Source organism: Microtus pennsylvanicus, chromosome 1, assembly GCF_037038515.1.
Source record: "Microtus pennsylvanicus isolate mMicPen1 chromosome 1, mMicPen1.hap1, whole genome shotgun sequence".
In the NCBI taxonomy this organism is placed as follows: Eukaryota; Metazoa; Chordata; class Mammalia; order Rodentia; family Cricetidae; genus Microtus; species Microtus pennsylvanicus.
Genome location: NC_134579.1, coordinates 102323495 through 102341176, shown reverse-complemented (window position 1 = coordinate 102341176; position 17682 = coordinate 102323495). Strand labels below are relative to the sequence as shown.

The following is a 17682-nucleotide window of genomic DNA, read 5'->3' as shown; positions in this document are numbered from 1 at the left end:
GTCAGCTTCCCAAGTGCTGGGATTGAAAGGGAGCACCACCATGCCTGACTGTTTATGTGTGTCGTGTGAGGTGCCTGTGGAGGCCAGAAGAGGGCCTTGGATCCCCTGGTGCTGGGATTATAGCTGGTTATGTGGGTGGTAGAAACCAAACTCAGGACCTCTGGAAGAGAAGTACATGCTTTTAACCACTGGGCCATCTCTCTAGCCCCTAAAAAGAAAAGTACGCATGGTGCCTGGGTGTGCGTGCATGTGTGAGGAGATCAAAGGATAACTTTGGGCTTTGGTCCTCACCTTCTGCCTGTGCAAAGCAGGATCTTTTCTTCACTGTGTATAACTGACCCACAAGTTTCACCGACTTCTGCCTAACTAGCAGCATTACTACATCCGGCTTTAGCTGGGTTCCTGAATCTGAACTCCTCATTCACATGGCAAGAACTGTACCCACAGGGCCTAAGTCCTGGATCTGGTCCCTGGGAGATGCAACTCTAGGGGTTAAGGCCCTTAGGCTCCTCTCCTTCCCTGTTCAATGCATTCCTGCTGTGCCATATCTAGGTGTAGTCGCCTCCTCCGAGGGAGATAAAACATATGTATCAAATGTCCTTAGCCTGGCAGACACCACACCTAGAGCAGGACCTGTGCTTCTGACCACTTGCGACTGTCCCAACAGCCTGAGGTCACCTCCCATGTGAGACAAGGGACTTGGCAGAGACTCGAGGCAGTGGATACCTCAAGTACCCAAACCCCATTCCTAACCTCGCATGGCATTGACATGAGAAATGAGTCCTGATTCAATGAACCCATCTGTGCCCCTCCCAAGGTGGAAGAAAGCTTCTGTCCATTCCAGGTTTTTAAATCCAGCTCCTGGCTAGGAGCCATGCAGTGGTCCCTAACAGAGGAACCCGAGACACAGGTTAATATAGAGCCACCAGTTACTTAGAAACTAAATTAATGTATTTAGGACAAAATAAAACATTCTTAGAAAATTTTTTTCACTTTGTTTTTTTAAAACAGGTTTTTGCTGTGTAGCCCAGACTGGCCTGGAACTTTCCATCTTGATGCCTCTGCCTCCAAGGAGGGTGTTGGAATTACATGATCTGGGCTGCCAAACCCAAATCCCTGGAACACTTTTAGTGAAAAAATATTTTGAGAAATTCGCAACTTTTCTAAAATACTATGTTGCTAGCTGCTGAGGTAAACAGTTCAATCTAGAAAATTCCTCAGAGGCAGGTCTTGGATTGGACAGCTCCCAACCTCTGAGCAGAGTGGGTGGCCAGGGCCATCTGCAGGACTGGATGCAGGTGTGGGTGGCCAGGGCCACCTGCAGGACTGGATGAAGGTGTGGGTGGCCAGGGCCATCTGCAGGATTGGATGCAGGTGTGGGTGGCCAGGGCCACCTGCAGGACTGGATGCAGGTGTGGGTGGCCTGGGTCGCCTGTAGGACTGGATGCAGGTGTGGGTGGCCAGACTCCCCTTGATTAGATGAAGCGCCCTCAGAAACGGGGCTTGCGCTTGCGGCCTGTGTACTGGGTGTCAGGTCTGACCTCCCTGCAGACAGACAGAACAGACTCAGGAGAAGGAAGAGCTCTGTGACCACAAAGGCAGGTTACGTCTTGGTGGGCACGGTCTCCTCCTCCCTGCCTGCCGCCCACCCCCAGCTGGTACTCACTTGCCCTGGCGCCTGCGCCGCTCCTTCTTCTCTAGGACCCACTCGCGGCTCTTCTTCACCAAATCCCGCCGTGCCTTCTTGTATGGAGCTCTAGGCAGAGACAAAAGTGAGAGGGTGCCTAAGCTGTCACAGGGAGGGGGAGTGTTAGCTCTGAAGCCCCCTCTTCCCATCTATCACCTCCACTCTGGACACCTCCATAACAGGACCAGAACCTCTGGTTTAGCAGAGCTGTGGGGCAAAGTTCCTGTCCCTACAAAGTATCATTAGGCAGATGGCCTTGTGTCTGGAACACACCTTATCTATAAGGTGACTCCAGAAAGGAGGAACTCAAAAAAAAAAAAAAAAAAGTAACCTGGTTGTGTCCAAGGAAAGCCATGGAACCTGCACAGTCCAATGCTGCCACTTAAGGTCCCTGTCTGGGTTGGGGCTCAGTGTGCCTAGCAGAAGCCAGTGTCATTCAACCTCACCCCCCACCCCACCCTAGCTTCTGTCAATGTCTGAGGCCGGAAAACAAGGCTGCCCGCTCATGGCAGTCCTGACAACAAAGCCTCTCACAGATCATCTTGGCCTCCAGCCCTGGCTGAGGAGGAATGTATTCCCCACAGCCCAATGGACAAAAGGCCCACGGAAGAAAGGGAGTCTGCGCACCCACCCATAACCACAATCCCATTGGCTGCCGGGATGAAGTGATTCAGCCTAGCTTGAGGGAGAGCTGCCGGCTGCTTCAGTATGGTCTGTGGCCCCTGGGTGCAGACAGGAGCCATGTCAAACCTTCCTCTAGCAGAGGCAGAGCAGAGCTCCAAGAGCTACTTAGCATTTGTAGCAGGGGCTGGGCTATGTGCAGCGACCCACGCCACCAGGAAAGGGGCTGGCCACATGAGGCCAAAAGGGAGCCACGGAAGGAAAGGAGGAGCATCCATGTTGCTCCTGGAAGTCGGGCCAGGTGCAGTCAGAGGTTACTACAAATGCAGGGGATCCAAAGGTCATACGGAACACACGGAACACACAGAACACTGCGAGGGCAGTGCAGACGGGAGCATGCTGGGGAATAGAATATTGTTTTCAGTAAGGATGTGTTATATTTGTTTGTGTTATATTTGTTGCATAATATTTGTTTTACTAAGATGTGTTACATCTGTTCCTGCTGCATTTGTTTAACTATGTAAAGACGTGTTGCTGTTTCACTTTGCCTGCCTAAGGTACCTGATTGGTCTAATAAAAAGCTGACTGGCTAATAGCTAGGCAAAGAAGGGCTAGGCAGGGCTGGCAAGCAGAGAGAAAAGGGGCCTGGTCAGCCAGGGGTCAGCCAGGGGTCAGCCAGCCACAGAGGAAGCAGGAAAGCAGATGGACAGTGTGTAGATGAGGTAAGCAAGCTTTGGGGCAGCACACAGATCAACAGAAACGGGCTAAGTTAAAGAAGCTACCTAGAAACAAGCCTAAGGGAAGGCCATGCACTCAGAACCAATAAGCCTCCGCGTCATGATTTGAGGGCTGCTCCAAGGGAGCCTGCTACAGGAACAAGATGCGAGCCACTAAAGAAAGGCAAGAGAAAGCCATTGAGGTAGGTGAAAGGAAAGGGCAAGTGAGCATGGGGGCCAGCAGTGATGGGCAGGGAAGTGACGCCATGTGGAAACCTGCTTCTTCTCATAGTGACAGAAACAAACGGCAGGTGAGCTGGCTGAGAGCAGGAACTTGCGCATAAGCCTGGCCCCTGATCCTTGCCCACTCCTCTTAGCTTCCCTGCTCGTTCCCCATTGAGACTCTTCTAGATGTTTCTACTTGGCTTTGCTGAGGAAGTACCAGGCATCCAACTCCTCCAGCACCTAGGGTCCCTCGCCCTCACGCTGGTGTTGGATGGTGACATGTGTGTGTGCTCTATGTTAGCTGGGCCGTGTTGAACAGCCTGGGCATCTGTTCCCAACTGTGAGCTGTGTGTGGATAGGAAGACTCTAGAGGGTAGAGCCGAGGATGCAGGAGCCAGGGAAGCCTGGGGTCCAGGCTGTAGCTAAAGTGGCTGGGGGAGGCCGAAAAGCGAGGGAACGTCACAGGAACGCCCTGCCAAGTGTGTGAGGGAGCTAAGGCACTGTGGCTGCCCCAGTACCCAGCCTGAGGAGGAAGCACATCTGGTTGTGACATCACTTTGGCACTGTAGCTGGGTCTAACCTGACTCAGGTGAAAGCAGAGGAAAATGCCCGAGCCCTTGCCTGGGTCCCGCACCTAGGCCCCTCACACCTTACCTTTCACTGGTGAAGGCAGACTCGGTGGCCTGGTCTGCATCCTGACTTTCAGTCAGCCCCTGTAGGAGACAAAGCTTCTGAATCGCCCTGGCGCTCTCTGCCGCAACACAAGACACGTGTAACCCCAGCAGGCCTAAAAGTCAGGCTACAGGGGTTGGTGGTCAGTCCCAGGACCTGCAGAGGTCTCAGTTGAGCTCTGTGCAAGGGATTGGGGAATCCTGACCACCGAAGCCCTCCCAGCATGCTCTTGCGCTGGGAGTAGAAGGCAGCCTGGGAGCCCAAGACCCTTACCTTTGGCAGGGAGGTGGAAGGCCCAGAAAACAGACAGAGGTAGAACCTGAAACAAGGCAGAGCAACGTGAAGCCTGGCTCACAAGGCCGAGCAGAAGAGACAAGCCCTGCATCTTCTGTGCCCTCTCCTCCTACCCAGCATCCCTTTGTTTCCTCAGTAGCCTGCAAGGGCCCCAGCTGTGTAGACAGCGCTCGGCCCAGCACTCACTGTGTATGTGTATACCGAGGTCAAGCTCAGCTGTCACTCCCCAAGACACTCTCCACAGCGTCTCTCACAGTACTAGAGCTCACCATCCAGGAATCTGCCTGTCTCTGTCTCCCCAGTGCCTGGCTGGAATTACGAGCAAGCACACCACGCCCAGCCTTTTACACAGGTGCTGGAAATGGGAGCTCAGGCCCTCATGCTTGCATAGCAAGCACTTCACCAGCTATGCCGCCGCCCCTGCCACTTACTTCTTTGCTTTGGCACTGTTGGGGAAGTCCACCACCACGCCGCCGGTGAAGCCTGCCCTCGTGGCCTGGGTTGTGATCAGCTCCAGCTGAGGAGAGAGGGGCCAGGGAGCAGATGGAGGGGTGGGAGGGACAGACAGCGGTCCCCAGCCCTCATTGGTCAGAATCTAAAGCACGGTCTAGCTAGGCCTTTCTGACTCAGAGGCCTCCAAAGCCACCAAGGCATAAAGTGGGGGCTGTAACCAGTCTCTGTAGCCCCACCCTGAGGAGAGTGTCAGCACAAAGCGGTTCTGCTCGTTCCCATGTTCTGGTCCAGGGACCCATCTCCCTACTCTCAGGAAACCAGACTCGGTTCTGTTACATGTCAAGGACCTACAGCTCACTGTCATTCTAAGCCCTAACTCCTGCCACAGAAGGCAGAACTGCTGAGGTCCTCTAGCTGTGGGTTATGGAGATGCATTGTATCACAGCACATTCTGGGACACCGCCTTATCTGTTTCCATTTTTCTCTCTCTGTGCTGGGGATGGAGGCCAGGTCCTCATGGATGCTAGATGAGTGCTCACTACTAAGCCACATCCCCAGCCTCCCACCATCTCATCTATCAACAACGCACCAGCCTCCCCTACGGCCACACCCCCTCTCAGGGAGCCATCACTAGGGTGCTCCTTCCCTCTTTTCCACCAGGCCGCCAGAGTTCCTTGTTCTACCATGGCAAGAAGGCAGTTGAATGGAGAAGGCTGGTCCACACCCCGCTCCCGGCAGATCTAGATAGCGGCTCACCTGCTCCGAGTTCTCAGGGTACAGCTGCAGAACAGCTCGGGCCCCACGGACCTGTGAGCAGCAGAAATGTCATGACCATGTAAGCGCTTGTGGGATGATGGCCACGGTGCACTTCACTTACTAAACATTTACAGAGCACCCGTCACAAGGCTCAGAACACCATCATGAACACGACTCCTAAACGGGGCACTCACTGGTAAGGCAGGCACTTAACTTACAGCTGTGGCAAGTGACAAAGGAAAACATAGCGCGTGCCTTTGGGAGGCAGAGGCAGGAGGATCACTACTTGCTCACGCCCAGCATAGTTTACACAGTAAGTCCCTGTCTCAAAAGAAAAAGGACAAGAGACAAGAATTAAGCAGTAAGTGTTGGGATTGAAGGTGGCACCACAACACCTGCCATGAATTTTTTTTTTAATTAAAAAAGAAGGTGACAGTGCAGGGAAGGGCAGAGGACATGGGCACTCTGTGTGCTGGACATGACATCACTGCCCTCGCTCAACTGCCTCAGATGTTGACTGCGATGCTCCTGGGTTTAGTCAGATGTCTGCCCTTTGCACTGGGACCCTTTTTCCTTTTGCATTTTTGAGACATCTCTGGCTGACTTTGAATTTCCTATGTAGCCAAGGCTGGTCTTGAGCTCCCAACTCTCCAGTCTCTGCCTCCAAGTGTTAGGATTCCAGGTCTATACCACCACGCCCAACTGAGTCTTGACAGGCTACGTGTCCTTTCTCAACAGCTTTCCCATCATGACCTCAACTTCATCCTTGAACTTCAGAGGCAGGAGAATGACAGACAGACAGAACCAATAGGAGGGGAGCTATACTCACGAGGGCAGAGTACAGAGAAGAGAAGAAGCGGTAGAGTCGCCTGGCAGGGACGTCTGACTTCTTGTTTGCATTGCAGAGCCACTGAACAGCTGAGATGCTGAAAAGGAAGGGACCCAGTCAGGAGGGCCAATGCCCTCGCCAGTGACTCCTGAGGAATCTGCCATTATCCACCATACTCTGCTGCACACAGCTCCTGTCCTGCAGGCCAGTCCACTCTTGGTCACTTCCTTGCAACACAGAACCAACTGGGGGCAGCACTCACTTCCTTTAGTTATTCCAGGAAAATGCTCTCTCTATGTGTACGTCCAGGAGCCCAGGCCGTTACTGCCCACCTACCCCTCCACTCTCCGCCGACCGACAGAGGAAACCCACTGGACAGCAAGCACTTACACCCAGCCATTCATCTGCCTTTCCGTGTTCTGCTGCAGCTCTCAAGGCTCGTACCCTCCCCCACCTGTCCCCTGATCTCGATCTCACTCTGGCCCACACCTCCTCACTGCTGGGGTGACAACCATGGGCAGCGACATTTCATATTTTTAACAGCAATTTTAATGCTCCAAAGCTTGTTATTGAAGTCCAGGGGCTGGAGAGATGTCTCAGCAGTTAGGAGCACTGACTGCTTGTCAGTTCCCAGCACCCACACAGCAGCTCACAGCCATCTCCAGTTCCAGGGAACTGAACACTGTCCTCTAGCCAGCACAGGGACAAGGCACGCATGTGAAACACACACAAACACACACACACACACACATCAACATGCTCAAAAAATAAATTTTTAAAAACTTTAGTTTTTCAAGACAGGGTCTCTCTCTCTATGTAGTCCTGGACACCCTGGAACTCACTCTGTAGACCAGGTTGGCCTTAACTCAGAGATCCACCTGCCTCTGCCTCCAAAGTGCTGGGATTAAAGGGGTGCGCCACCACCGCCTGGGAAAATAATTAATTATAGGTCAGTGTGTCTATAATCCCAGAAATGGGGAAATCAGAAGCAGAGCCAGGCAGATGCCGGAAGCTCACTGGGAAGCTAATCTGGTCTGTGTGACAATGGTCCACAAAGAGAGCTTGTCTGAAACAAAAGAAAGAGTCTGAGGATTGGTACCTAAGGATGCTCCCTTGCCTCCACCTGCTTGTTCCCACATACACAAGATGTGCATACACACAACAATTTTTTAGCAGCCTTTGTCTTTATAAATCTCAAAATCTTAGAAGATGTACTTTGTTTAATTACATTTACTGTACATGCATCCTGGCTGATGCACAGAAGAGAGACAATAATCTTCAAGAACCTTTATTCTCTCCACCATGTGTTTTCTGTACCAAACAGGTTTGTCAGGCCTGGTAACAAGTACCTGTAATCAGAGCCAGTTCACAGGCCCAGAACGTGTAAAATTTTAAATATCACGTATGCCCGCTATACAGCTGCGTTTAGGAAACACTGGTGTACGAAATTACAAGTAGGAAGTGAAGACCCTCACCTGATGCAGCCATCAAAAGAACCTGGTCGGAAAGGGACTCCCTGCCCCATGTCCCCTAGCAGCAGGTCTCCCTCTGTGTCTCGGTCCAAGGCAGCATCTACATGGGAGGAAGGGAAAGTATGGGTCCTGCTGCTGCAGACAGGTGTGGTGGCCGGGCCTGTGATCTCAGCAACAGGGAGGCTGAGGCAGGAGCATCCCACGTTGGGGACTGGTCTGGGCTATATGGCAAGACCTGATCTCAACCAGAAATCCAATTTAGCTGTTCCATACTCAAGAGGATAGTCACATTGGTACAGACAGAGCTAACTTACCCAACATGGCAGAGCTGATGTCAATGCCCACCCAATAGTGCCCCTCCTCTGAGATATAGTCTCCACTCAGTCCAGTACCGCAGCTGTAGGAAACAACCGGCAGGGGTCACAGAGCTGAATAGTAAAGACCCTCCATCCCACCCAGGCAATGAGACCTGGGGCCCCAGGACCTCACCCAATGTCCAACAGATAAGAGGGCTGACCCTCTGGCAGACAGAGGAGCTCCAATGCCCTCTCAGTCATCTTGGTCTGGATGTCAATCATCCGTGAGCTGGGAAGCAGAAAAACATAGGAGTAGTTAGAGTTTCTCTTAGATCAAAAGAGTTAGGAGAATTTAAAAAAACAATCAACTAGAGGTACTTTCTCCTAACTTTAAAATTTTTTATTTTGCCTGGCAGTGGTGGCGCACACCTTTAATACCAGGACTCGGGAGGGAGAGGCAAGCAGATCTCTTGAGTTCAAGGCCAGCCTGGTCTATAAGAGCTAGTTCCAGGACAGTCAGGGCTACACAGAGAAACCCTGTCTTGAGTAACAAAAAAAAAAAAAAAAAAAAAAATTATTTCATTTAGTGTGTGTGTGTCTGGATGCATGTGGAGGTCAGAAGCCAACTTGCTCAATTTGGTTCTCTTCTTCCAACATGGAGGTTCTAGGGATCAAACTGAGTCATGAAGCTTGGTTAGTAACCCCTGAGCTATCTCACCAGCCCTTGCCCAACATTTTAAACCTACAATTCTCACCAGAAATCAACAACTCAAATGCAGTTATTGAACGTAGCCCCATGATGGGCATGGATGTTCCCATAAAATCCCACCACTCAAAAGGCCGGCATGAGACTAAGAGTTCAAGTTCAATCTGGGCAAGACTTGCCTCAAAACAGCATCAACAAAGTAAGCCCAAAAGTCCATTTGATACAGTAGTGTGTCATTCTATCGTGTACAGATTGTTAAGTGCACCAGCTGCCAGGCTGACAGGAGTAGAGCAAGTCACTCAGCAGATGAGCAGTCAATGACTCCCTACACCTGTGCTGGTTTGGATGCTCATTCCCTAGGGATGCGTTCTCTCCGAGAGTCATCTGCCTATCTACTCCCGTCTACACGGACCAACAATGCACAAGTGTTAGGCATGTGTGACATGTGTCTTGGGGGTGGAGCACTTGTCAACTCACAAGAGGCCCTAAATTCAAAGCCCTGTACCTCCAAAAAAACCAAAATGATTCGCCTCGGTAGTAAAAAGTGTGTGCCAGACCACACATCCTACCCCCACTACCTGAAAACAAAAACCAGGTGTGGTGATGCACACCTCCACTGAACCAGAACCTGAGCAAGCATACCTCTGTGAGTTCAAGGGCAGTCAGGGCTACTTAGTGAGACTCTGTCTCAAAAGGAAGGTGGGGGAGGGAGAGAAACAGTAAACAGAAGAACAGGACATGATTGTACATGCCTATAATCTCAGCATGCAGAAGGCTGAAGCAGGAGGGTCACTTCAAGTGAGGCCAATCTGGGTCACCTGATGTGAACATATCTCAAAAAAAAAAAAACAACTAACAAAAATAGAACAAATAACCTATTGTAATTATGTTATATATGTTTTATATACTCAAAGAGTTATTTCAATATGGAATCAGCAAAAAAATGTGAGTTGTGTCTTTTTTTTTCACTTCTCCACATTGTCATTCAGAGTTAAAGAATTTTACTAGCTAGCTACTGGCTGCCATATTGAACAGAATAGTTCTACATCTGGTCTGTCCAAAATCAAAGTAAATAATCACACACAATAGTTCCCATAGAGCCACACATGCTGGACCATGTCTGCAATTTCCGCACTTGGAAGGTGGAGACAGTAGGGTCAGGAATTCAGTCACCTCTGATACACAGGAAGTTCAAGAATACCCTGGGCTAGGGGAGACCATGTTTCAAACAAACAAAACCAAATAAACTATCCTGTAGAGTATTCAGACGATGTTTCTGTCAATGGCTGCCATGACAATTTAGTGCAATCATGCATTTAAATAAGAATCACAAGAAACCCATAATGAGTATGTCCTCCCTCCTAGTAGTATTCATTCCTTTCTGGGGGTGTGGCTCAATGGTAAAACTTCTGCCTAGAATCCCCAAGTGAGGGGCTGAGGGTGTGGCTCAATGACAGAGCACACAGACAATATGACAGTATCCTACAGATATCCTCTAACTATGCCTACTTTACCACATGTTTAAAACACATTGTCTGCCGGGCGGTGGTGGCTCACGCCTTTAATCACAGCACTCGGGAGGCAGAGACGGGAGGCAGAGACGGGTGAATCTCTGTGAGTTCAAGGCCAGCCTGATCTACAAGAGCTAGCTCCAGGGCAGGCTCCAAAGCTAGAGAAACCCTGTCTCGAAAAAGTCAAAAACAAACAAATAAATAACCACACATTGTCAAACGACCTAGTGTAAACTAGAGACGAAAACATCCACACTGGAACCAAGGTATCAAGATCCCTCCAAGAGTTCGACGGTTTAAAATTCACTTTACCGGTGGCAGAACTGCATTTACTCAGGTCCCTCATCTCCCCCACTCCCAAATTCTAGATGTTTTCCAAGCGACACCCATAATGAGGGCGACTAGCCGATCCCGACCCCCGATGCCATTCAACAGCCATGTTCTCCTCACTTGCGAACGTATTTCCGGGCTTCATTTTGGTCATAAAACTGTTGGGAAGAGAAAGACACATGGGATATGAGGGGAAGAACCTAAAAACAGGCATGCTAGAAGAAGACCAAGTCCTGACAACGTTCTCACCAGCTCTGGCGGTCCGCTGTGCTCGGGTCTCCGGCTACGAGACGCCATCTCTAGGGTACCGCAGCACGCCGGTGCCGGCAAACCTCGGCGCAGTATTTGACGTCATCAACCCTGCGACTACCCCCACCACCACGTAGAGCTCACGCTCTATACGTTCCCCGCCTATCTTTTTACTTGATTGGCTATTAGCCGGAGGCGCCGCTCACCATTCGCGGCTCCCATTGGCCGGCTGGGCGCCGCCCAGTCCCCGCCACAACATGGCGGCCGCGCGCTGCCTAGGCTGGCCGCTGTCACCGCTGTGGAGGCTGTGGCAGGCTCGGGGGTTGCCACAAAATTCGGCCGCGGGCTGGTGCTCGCGAGGGAGGCCTTACTCCCGCACTGCCCTCTACGAGATGCTGGGCGTCCCCTCCTCGGCCACGCAGGCGCAGATCAAAGCGGCGTACTACCGGCAGAGCTTCCTCTACCATCCTGATCGCAATCCCGGGAGCCCTGAGGCCGCCGAGCGCTTCACGCGCATCGCCGAAGCTTATCGAGTCCTGGGCAGCACCATCCTCCGTCGCAAGTATGACCGAGGTCTGCTCAGCGACCAGGACCTGCGCGGACCCGGTGTCAGGCCCTCTAGGGCACCCCCGGACGATCCCCCTCCTCCTCCTAACCCTCCTCCCCATGCCCCTCGGGCTCACTATGGCTCTCGGGCCTTTCCTGGCGACCGTCGCACTATGTTCGACTTTGACGCCTTCTACCAGGCGCACTATGGAGAACAGCTAGAAAGAGAGCGGCGTCTGCGTGCCCGGAGGGAGGCCCTTCGCAAAAAGCAGGAGGACCAGGCCAATAAGGGGCTACGCTGGGATGATACCCGAGATGCCACTTTCATTGTCCTCCTTTTCCTCATCTTCGTCTTCATCGGCTTTCGTATTTAATCGGAGAAACGGAGGGAAGGGGAACCAGCCCAAGAAACTTGCCTTTCTTGACCTTTGAACTATTGGTCTTGGAATGAATTGACTACCTCTGGTGGCTTTCCCTTGACTCTCCTAGCACCTTCCCAGCCTGGCTGGTGATCAACACAGCCTTCTCCTATGGTCCAGAAAAAAAAAAAGCTCTTCCATGGCCAAGAAAGAGGTCCCAGGAGAAAGATAACCAAAAACCATGAATGTACGTGCTTTCCAGAGCCGCCCCTGGGTGCCTGCTTGTTTCTAGAAGTTGCCTTCCACATGTCAACTCCCAGAACAAGTGCTCTGGTTTTATCCGGAAGCCCCTAGCAAGCCTTGTCTGGTCCCTTACCTCATGTTTATACCATGGGGCAGCACTTCCTCTGTAACCCTTGAACCGTGCCAATCTTTTTGTCCTCTGTCAAAAAGATTAATTCTTGGGGCTTGCCTGAAACTTGTCTTTCTGTGTTACCCCAAGCCACAGGTGAGACTTGATCAACCATCCCGCAGATGCTGGGGATGTAGCTCAGTGAGAGAATATGCTAGCATGCAGCAGGCACTGGGTTTGGTTCCCAGCATTGCTGTTGTCCTGTGACCCCTTTCCCTCCAAGAAAAAAGTTAGTGAAAGATTGCCATTTTCTTAGGTCTGTTCCACACCGCCTCTCTTACGGGGAAACAAGGAAGTCAAGCCCTTGAGTAAGAGGAATGTGTTCCTGTGTTCACACTTGTGTAGGGTGTGACCTTGGGGAAGGTGCCCTGTGGGTGTGATAGCAGAAGAGTAAATAATTTGCTCTCCCGAGGTCTGTCACTAGTTCGTATTCTACTCAACCTAGTGAAGTAGGATGATACTACTTAGGCCAAGTTCTTGGGACAGTGTTCCTGTCCTTGGTCTGCCTTTTCCTAGCCACTTGCATTGCCAACTGAGCAGTCTGCTGACTGTGACAAGACTTAGCGCTTGAGTGTGGCCCATGCATCTGCAGTGCTGATCAGAGGTGCCATGAGTCAAATCTTTCTAACAGGCTCTTGGATTATGTGAGTAATTTTGGGTCCTGGAGTAGAAGCAGCAAGAAGCTCACTAATTAAGATGGAGTTGAAGTCCAGATTGTAGTACAGGCCTCTAATCCACAGAGGAAGCTGAGGCTGGAGGATTGTGACCAGTTACATAGCAAGGCTTGTCTTTAATAAAGATAAGACAGGCATGCTGACTCACATTTTTGATCAGAGCTACATAGTGAGACTGAGACTCTTAATCTGAGGGTTGTGGGTTTGAGTCCCATGTTGGGTGCCATTTGTAGACAGAAATTTCTGTCCCACCTGTTTCTGCAGTTATTCAGTCCCAAAGAAACACACGGAGACTTATATTAATTATAAACCATTTGGCCTATTGCTCAGGCTTATCACTAACTGGCTTTTACAACTTAAATTAACCCATAATTCTTATCTATGTTTAGCCACGTGGCTTGGTACCTTTTCTCAGTAAGGCATTCTCATCTTGCTTCCTCTGCATCTGGCTGGTGACTGACTCTCTGCCTTTCCTCTTCCCAGAATTCTCTTAGTCTGTTCACCCCACCTATACTTCCTGCCTAACTACTGACCAATAAGTGTTTTATTAAACTAATACAAGTGACAAATCTTTACAGTGTACAAGAGCATTGTCCCACAGCATAAGGCCCTGTCTCAAGAAAGAAAAAAGATAAAAAAAAAGTTGAAAAATAGGTTCCTTATATGCTGCTGACCAAGAATTGTAATGAGTTTTTTTAAAAGATTTATTAATTTATTATATATGCAGTATTCTGCCTGCATGTGTACCTGCACCCCAGAAGAGGGCACTAGATCTCATGTGGTTGCTGGGAATTGAACTCAGGACCTCTGGAAGAAGAAAGAGTCAGTGCTCTTAACTGCTGAGCCATCTCTCCAGCCCTGTAATGAGTTTTTTGGGGGGAGACTTGTCATTTAGATTTGGGAAAATGTTTGTTGTTTTGTTTTGTTTTAACCCAGGCTGATCATGAACTCTCTTTGTGCCTGATCATGAACTCTTGACCCTTTGTTTTTGTTTTGTTTTTGATACAGGGTTTTCCTATGTAAGCCTAGCTGTCATGGAACTCGCTTTGCTCTGCGGACCAGGCTGGCCTCAAACTCAGAGACAGCTGCTTGCTTCTGCCTCCTTGAGTGCTGGGATAAAGGCATGCACCACCACACCCAGCTTTCTGTCTTCACCTTCTGAGTGCTGGCACACTCAGAAGTATAGAAGTGCACAGGTGTGTACCATCGTGACCCCGTTAGTTTTCTGGGTTTTGGCTTTCTTATACCAAGCAGTTAGTAGTAACTTGTGGTCAGAGCTACAGTAGTCCTGTGGTCCCCTTATGTCTGACTCACACTGGGAATGGGCTAGGACATCCTGAGTGCAGGGGCACATTGGGGCCGTGTGCAAAGCCAAGAAAGTAGAGATCCACAGCAGAGCTCAAGATGTGGCTCAGTTGATGCACAGGTCTGTGGGTTCCACATCCAGTACCCTATAAACCAGGCTGGATGGTGCCGTAATCTCAGCATTTTTTCAAATCATGGACAGGCCTAGAACTTTCCATCCTCTGCCTCAGTCTCCTGAGTGCTAGGATTTCTGTCATGGGCCACAGACCCACAGGGGTATAGGAGGCTTTCTGAAGGACTACCGCATGGTGGCTTCCTCCTCCCAGGACTGTAGTGAGTTTTCCCTTTCCCTACTTCCCGGATGCCCTAGCAAGAGGGTAAACTTGGCAGTGGCCATTACCCCTGCCTCTGTGGCTCTTTCCCAGTCTGGCAATGGGGAGTGTAGTTTAAGGGGGCAAGTACGGCATGGGGCTGAAGCGTGTGGGCCCAGTCAAGAAGATAGGAAACAAAGGCCCATGCAGCTGATTGTCTTTTAGACAGCGAAAATGGGCAAACTGGGCCAAATGCCCTCCTAGTGACCACAGTGTTCGCACAACCGATTCCTTCCTTCTGAATTCACATGGTGCATCTTTGGCCCCCATCTTGGCTCCAGTATTAGTAAGGATAGGATGTGATAGCATGTATATATTCCCAGCATGTGGCAGGCTGAAGGGAGACAGGTCTCAGTTTAAGGCCAGTCTACGCTATGTAGTGAGACCCTGTCTCAAAAAAGGGTAGAAGCTGGATGTGGTGGTGGACACATGTATTCCCAGCGCTGGAGAAGCAGGAGGATGACCCACGAGTTCGTGGACCAGCTGGGGTGACATAATGAGTTTCAAGCCAGCTAGGGCTACATAGTGAGGTCCTGTTTCAAAAAGAGGAAAGGGAGTGGGGGTAGACCCAAGAATGGCCCAGAAGGTTAAGGAGTTTGTCTTGTTCTGTCCCGGGACCTACATGTTAGAAGGAGAGAAGGGACCCCAGAACTTCTAACTTCCACATAAGTACAGTGGCATGTGCACCCACATACCTCACACAGACTGAATAAGTACTTGTTATTAAAAGAGATGTGTAGCTTTGGGCCGGGGAGTTGTTCTCCGTCACCACTGACTCAGGAGATCCCCGCAGCACCAGGAGAATGGTCACCAACACTCGTTTTGTGAACAGGGTCCTGTATCTTGAACCTGTGTGCTTCCTGGGAGGTCACCAGACCCCACGAAGGGAGAGAAGGAACAGCTGACAAGTCACGGGGCTCTCTCGGCCATTGTCTGTGGGGAGGATGGAGGAAAGTGGGAATGTGGCTCAGCCGGCAGTGTATGCCCTGGCTTCCGCCTGCAGCACGACTGGCACCGAGCATGGTGGTGGCCCCTGTAATCACAGCACTCGGCGAAGGCAAGAGGATCCGAAGTTCAGTGTCATCCTAAGACACAGAGAATTTAAGACTAGCCTACACTACATAAGCCCTGTCTCAAAATAAATAAAGGATATTTACTTAATCTCAGACTTTGACTGCTTTCAGTTCAGCTTCCCTGTGATGAGGTCATATTCCCATCTGCTTGTAGATGACATCATAAGGAGCATGTCCCTCACCGGGTGCTAACCCCCAGGTAGGTTAGCTCTGAGATCCAACTTGCAACGTAGGTAGGGTGCTGCGAGCCCTGAGTGGGTAAGTAGTGCCCCTCTCTGTGTTAAAGCAACAGTAAGCACCGGGAATGGAGCGCACTGGAAACTCTGGGTTCCATCCCTAACATGGTCTCCATGGAAATGGTGGTGCATGTCTAGTATGCAAGAAGTGGAGGAATAAGGATCAGAAGTTCAAGGTTTTCTCCAGATGCAGTAGAATAAACCTTTAATGCCAGCATTCAGAAGGCAGGAGCAGGCCCATCTCTGAATGGCCAGCCAGGGCTACGTAATCAGACCCTGTCTCAAACCATAATAGCAAAACATGAAGACAGGATAGAGTGTAGGGCTTGGAAGTATGGGTCTGTAGTTAAGAGCATGCCCTGCTCTTGTAGAGGACCAAGTTCCATTCCCAACACCTGTATTGGATGGCTTACCTGTAGCTCCAAGGGATCCAACACCCTCTTCTGGTTTCTGTGGGTACTGCATTCACACATAGACAAAGCCACACATGTAAAAAACTATTAAACATCTGGGTGGAGGTGGCACACTCTTTAATCCCAGCAGGCACATCTCTGGAAGTTTGAGGACAGCCAGGGCTATACGCAGAATTCCTGTCTCGAGAAAAACAAACAAAAAACTCTTGTTCTGGGACTGGAGAGCTGGCTCAGTGGTTAAGAGCACTGTCTACTCTTCCAAAGGACCTGGGTTCAATTCCCAGCACACACATGGCAGGTCACAACTGAGTTCCAGGAGATCCAACACCCTCACGGAGGCAAACATTAAAAATAATAATAATAATAAAACAGAGGGAAAGAGGCAAAAGTTGGGTAGAGTCCCACAGCCTGCTGGGGCTTGTGTTTTAAAATTATATAAAATAAATCCCTAAAAAGAAAGGATGGCCAAGTAGTGGAGGCACACACCTTTAATCCCAGCACTCAGGAGGCAGAGGCAGGCGGATCTCTGTGAGTTTGAGGCCAGCCTAGTCCAGGACAGTCAGGATTATTAGACAGAGAAACCCTGTCTCAAAAAAGGAAAGAAAAAGGACGAGTTTGAGGCCAGCTTGGGCTACCCATGAGAGATAGTGTCTCAAAGCAACCTCATAAAAAAGAGAAGCTAAATGAAAGAGAGGGTGGAAGCATTTCTTACAGAAAAAGACTGCTTTGCCTCATCACCTTGCTGACCCCTGTGGGAATTTGGGTTTGATACAATAACCCATACCTGGATATAATAACCCATACCTGGGCCCATGAGATGGATCACCAACTGAAGTTACTCACCACCAAGCCCAACAACATGAATCACTCCTGATCCCCAGGATCTACAGTAAAAACCAACTCCCAGAAGTTGTCCTCTGACCGCCCTTATGTGCGCGCACACACACACACACATACACACACATGCACACACACACATACACACACATGCACACCCACACATGCACACACATACACACAAATACATGTTTTTAAATAACCTTTCTTTTATACAGATGAGTATAAATCTTCATTTTTTTTTCAGTGCTGGGATTGAACCCAGAACTTGCACATGCTAGGCAAGTACTCTACCATTCAACCATATCTCTAGCCCCTCTCTGGGGGATTCTAGGCAGGTGCTCTACCATTGAGCCACACCCCAGCCCCTCTCTGGGGGATTCTAGGCAGGTGCTCTACCACTGAGTCACACCCCAGCCCCTTACTGGGGGATTCTAGGTAAGTGTTTTACCTCTGAGCCACACCCCAGCCCCTCACTATGAAATTGTGGACAATGTCTCCACCTACTTTGGAGTTACACAGAGTCTCAGCTCCTGAGTGTACTTCACTGTAGTTAGGAGTCATGGTTGGTTTGTTACCATTGGCAGGGACAGCGTTATTTCTATGTAGCCAAGGCTGGCCGTGAGTTGTCTGAATTCT

At 50.2% G+C, this 17682-nt stretch overlaps 2 protein-coding genes and 1 non-coding gene across 6 annotated transcripts; 1 reads left to right on the top strand and 2 right to left on the bottom strand.

Moving 5' to 3' along the window:
- Window positions 1-917: 917 nt before the first annotated feature.
- On the bottom strand, window positions 918-10933 carry Bud23 (BUD23 rRNA methyltransferase and ribosome maturation factor). 3 transcript variants are annotated; one of them, XM_075977094.1, is made up of 13 exons: window positions 10818-10933; window positions 10689-10726; window positions 8215-8310; window positions 8040-8122; window positions 7729-7825; window positions 6254-6350; window positions 5425-5475; window positions 4647-4732; window positions 4195-4240; window positions 3904-3962; window positions 1667-1756; window positions 1462-1545; window positions 918-1423 (listed from the first exon to the last, which is right to left on the bottom strand). In XM_075977094.1, the coding sequence occupies exons 1-12, from the start codon at window positions 10863-10865 to the stop codon at window positions 1491-1493; spliced, it is 846 nt and encodes a 281-aa protein (XP_075833209.1). In that variant the 5' UTR covers window positions 10866-10933; the 3' UTR covers window positions 918-1423; window positions 1462-1490. The 3 variants fall into 3 exon arrangements, with proteins under 3 accessions (XP_075833209.1, XP_075833202.1, XP_075833218.1); XM_075977087.1 differs by having other exon boundaries at window positions 918-1545; XM_075977103.1 differs by having other exon boundaries at window positions 918-1545; window positions 10551-10726; window positions 10818-10911.
- LOC142842848 (small Cajal body-specific RNA 20) lies at window positions 2158-2289 on the bottom strand. Its single transcript, XR_012909505.1, has one exon.
- Window positions 10934-11052: 119 nt separating the features above from the next.
- On the top strand, window positions 11053-15650 carry Dnajc30 (DnaJ heat shock protein family (Hsp40) member C30). 2 transcript variants are annotated; one of them, XM_075977056.1, is made up of 2 exons: window positions 11053-11969; window positions 15317-15650. In XM_075977056.1, the coding sequence occupies exon 1, from the start codon at window positions 11075-11077 to the stop codon at window positions 11735-11737; it is 663 nt and encodes a 220-aa protein (XP_075833171.1). In that variant the 5' UTR covers window positions 11053-11074; the 3' UTR covers window positions 11738-11969; window positions 15317-15650. The 2 variants fall into 2 exon arrangements, with proteins under 2 accessions (XP_075833171.1, XP_075833164.1); XM_075977049.1 differs by having other exon boundaries at window positions 13817-15650.
- Window positions 15651-17682: the final 2032 nt, after the last annotated feature.

Coding starts and splice junctions, on each gene's coding strand:
- Bud23 (XM_075977087.1), bottom strand. CDS start 10,865: ATGGCGTCTCGTAGCCGGAGACCCGAGCACAGCGGACCGCCAGAGCTG. Junction 5,476..6,253: donor CTTCTCTGTACTCTGCCCTC/GTGAGTATAGCT, acceptor TGCTGCTCACAG/GTCCGTGGGGCCCGAGCTGT. Junction 1,546..1,666: donor CGGCGCAGGCGCCAGGGCAA/GTGAGTACCAGC, acceptor GTCTGTCTGCAG/GGAGGTCAGACCTGACACCC.
- Dnajc30 (XM_075977056.1), top strand. CDS start 11,075: ATGGCGGCCGCGCGCTGCCTAGGCTGGCCGCTGTCACCGCTGTGGAGG.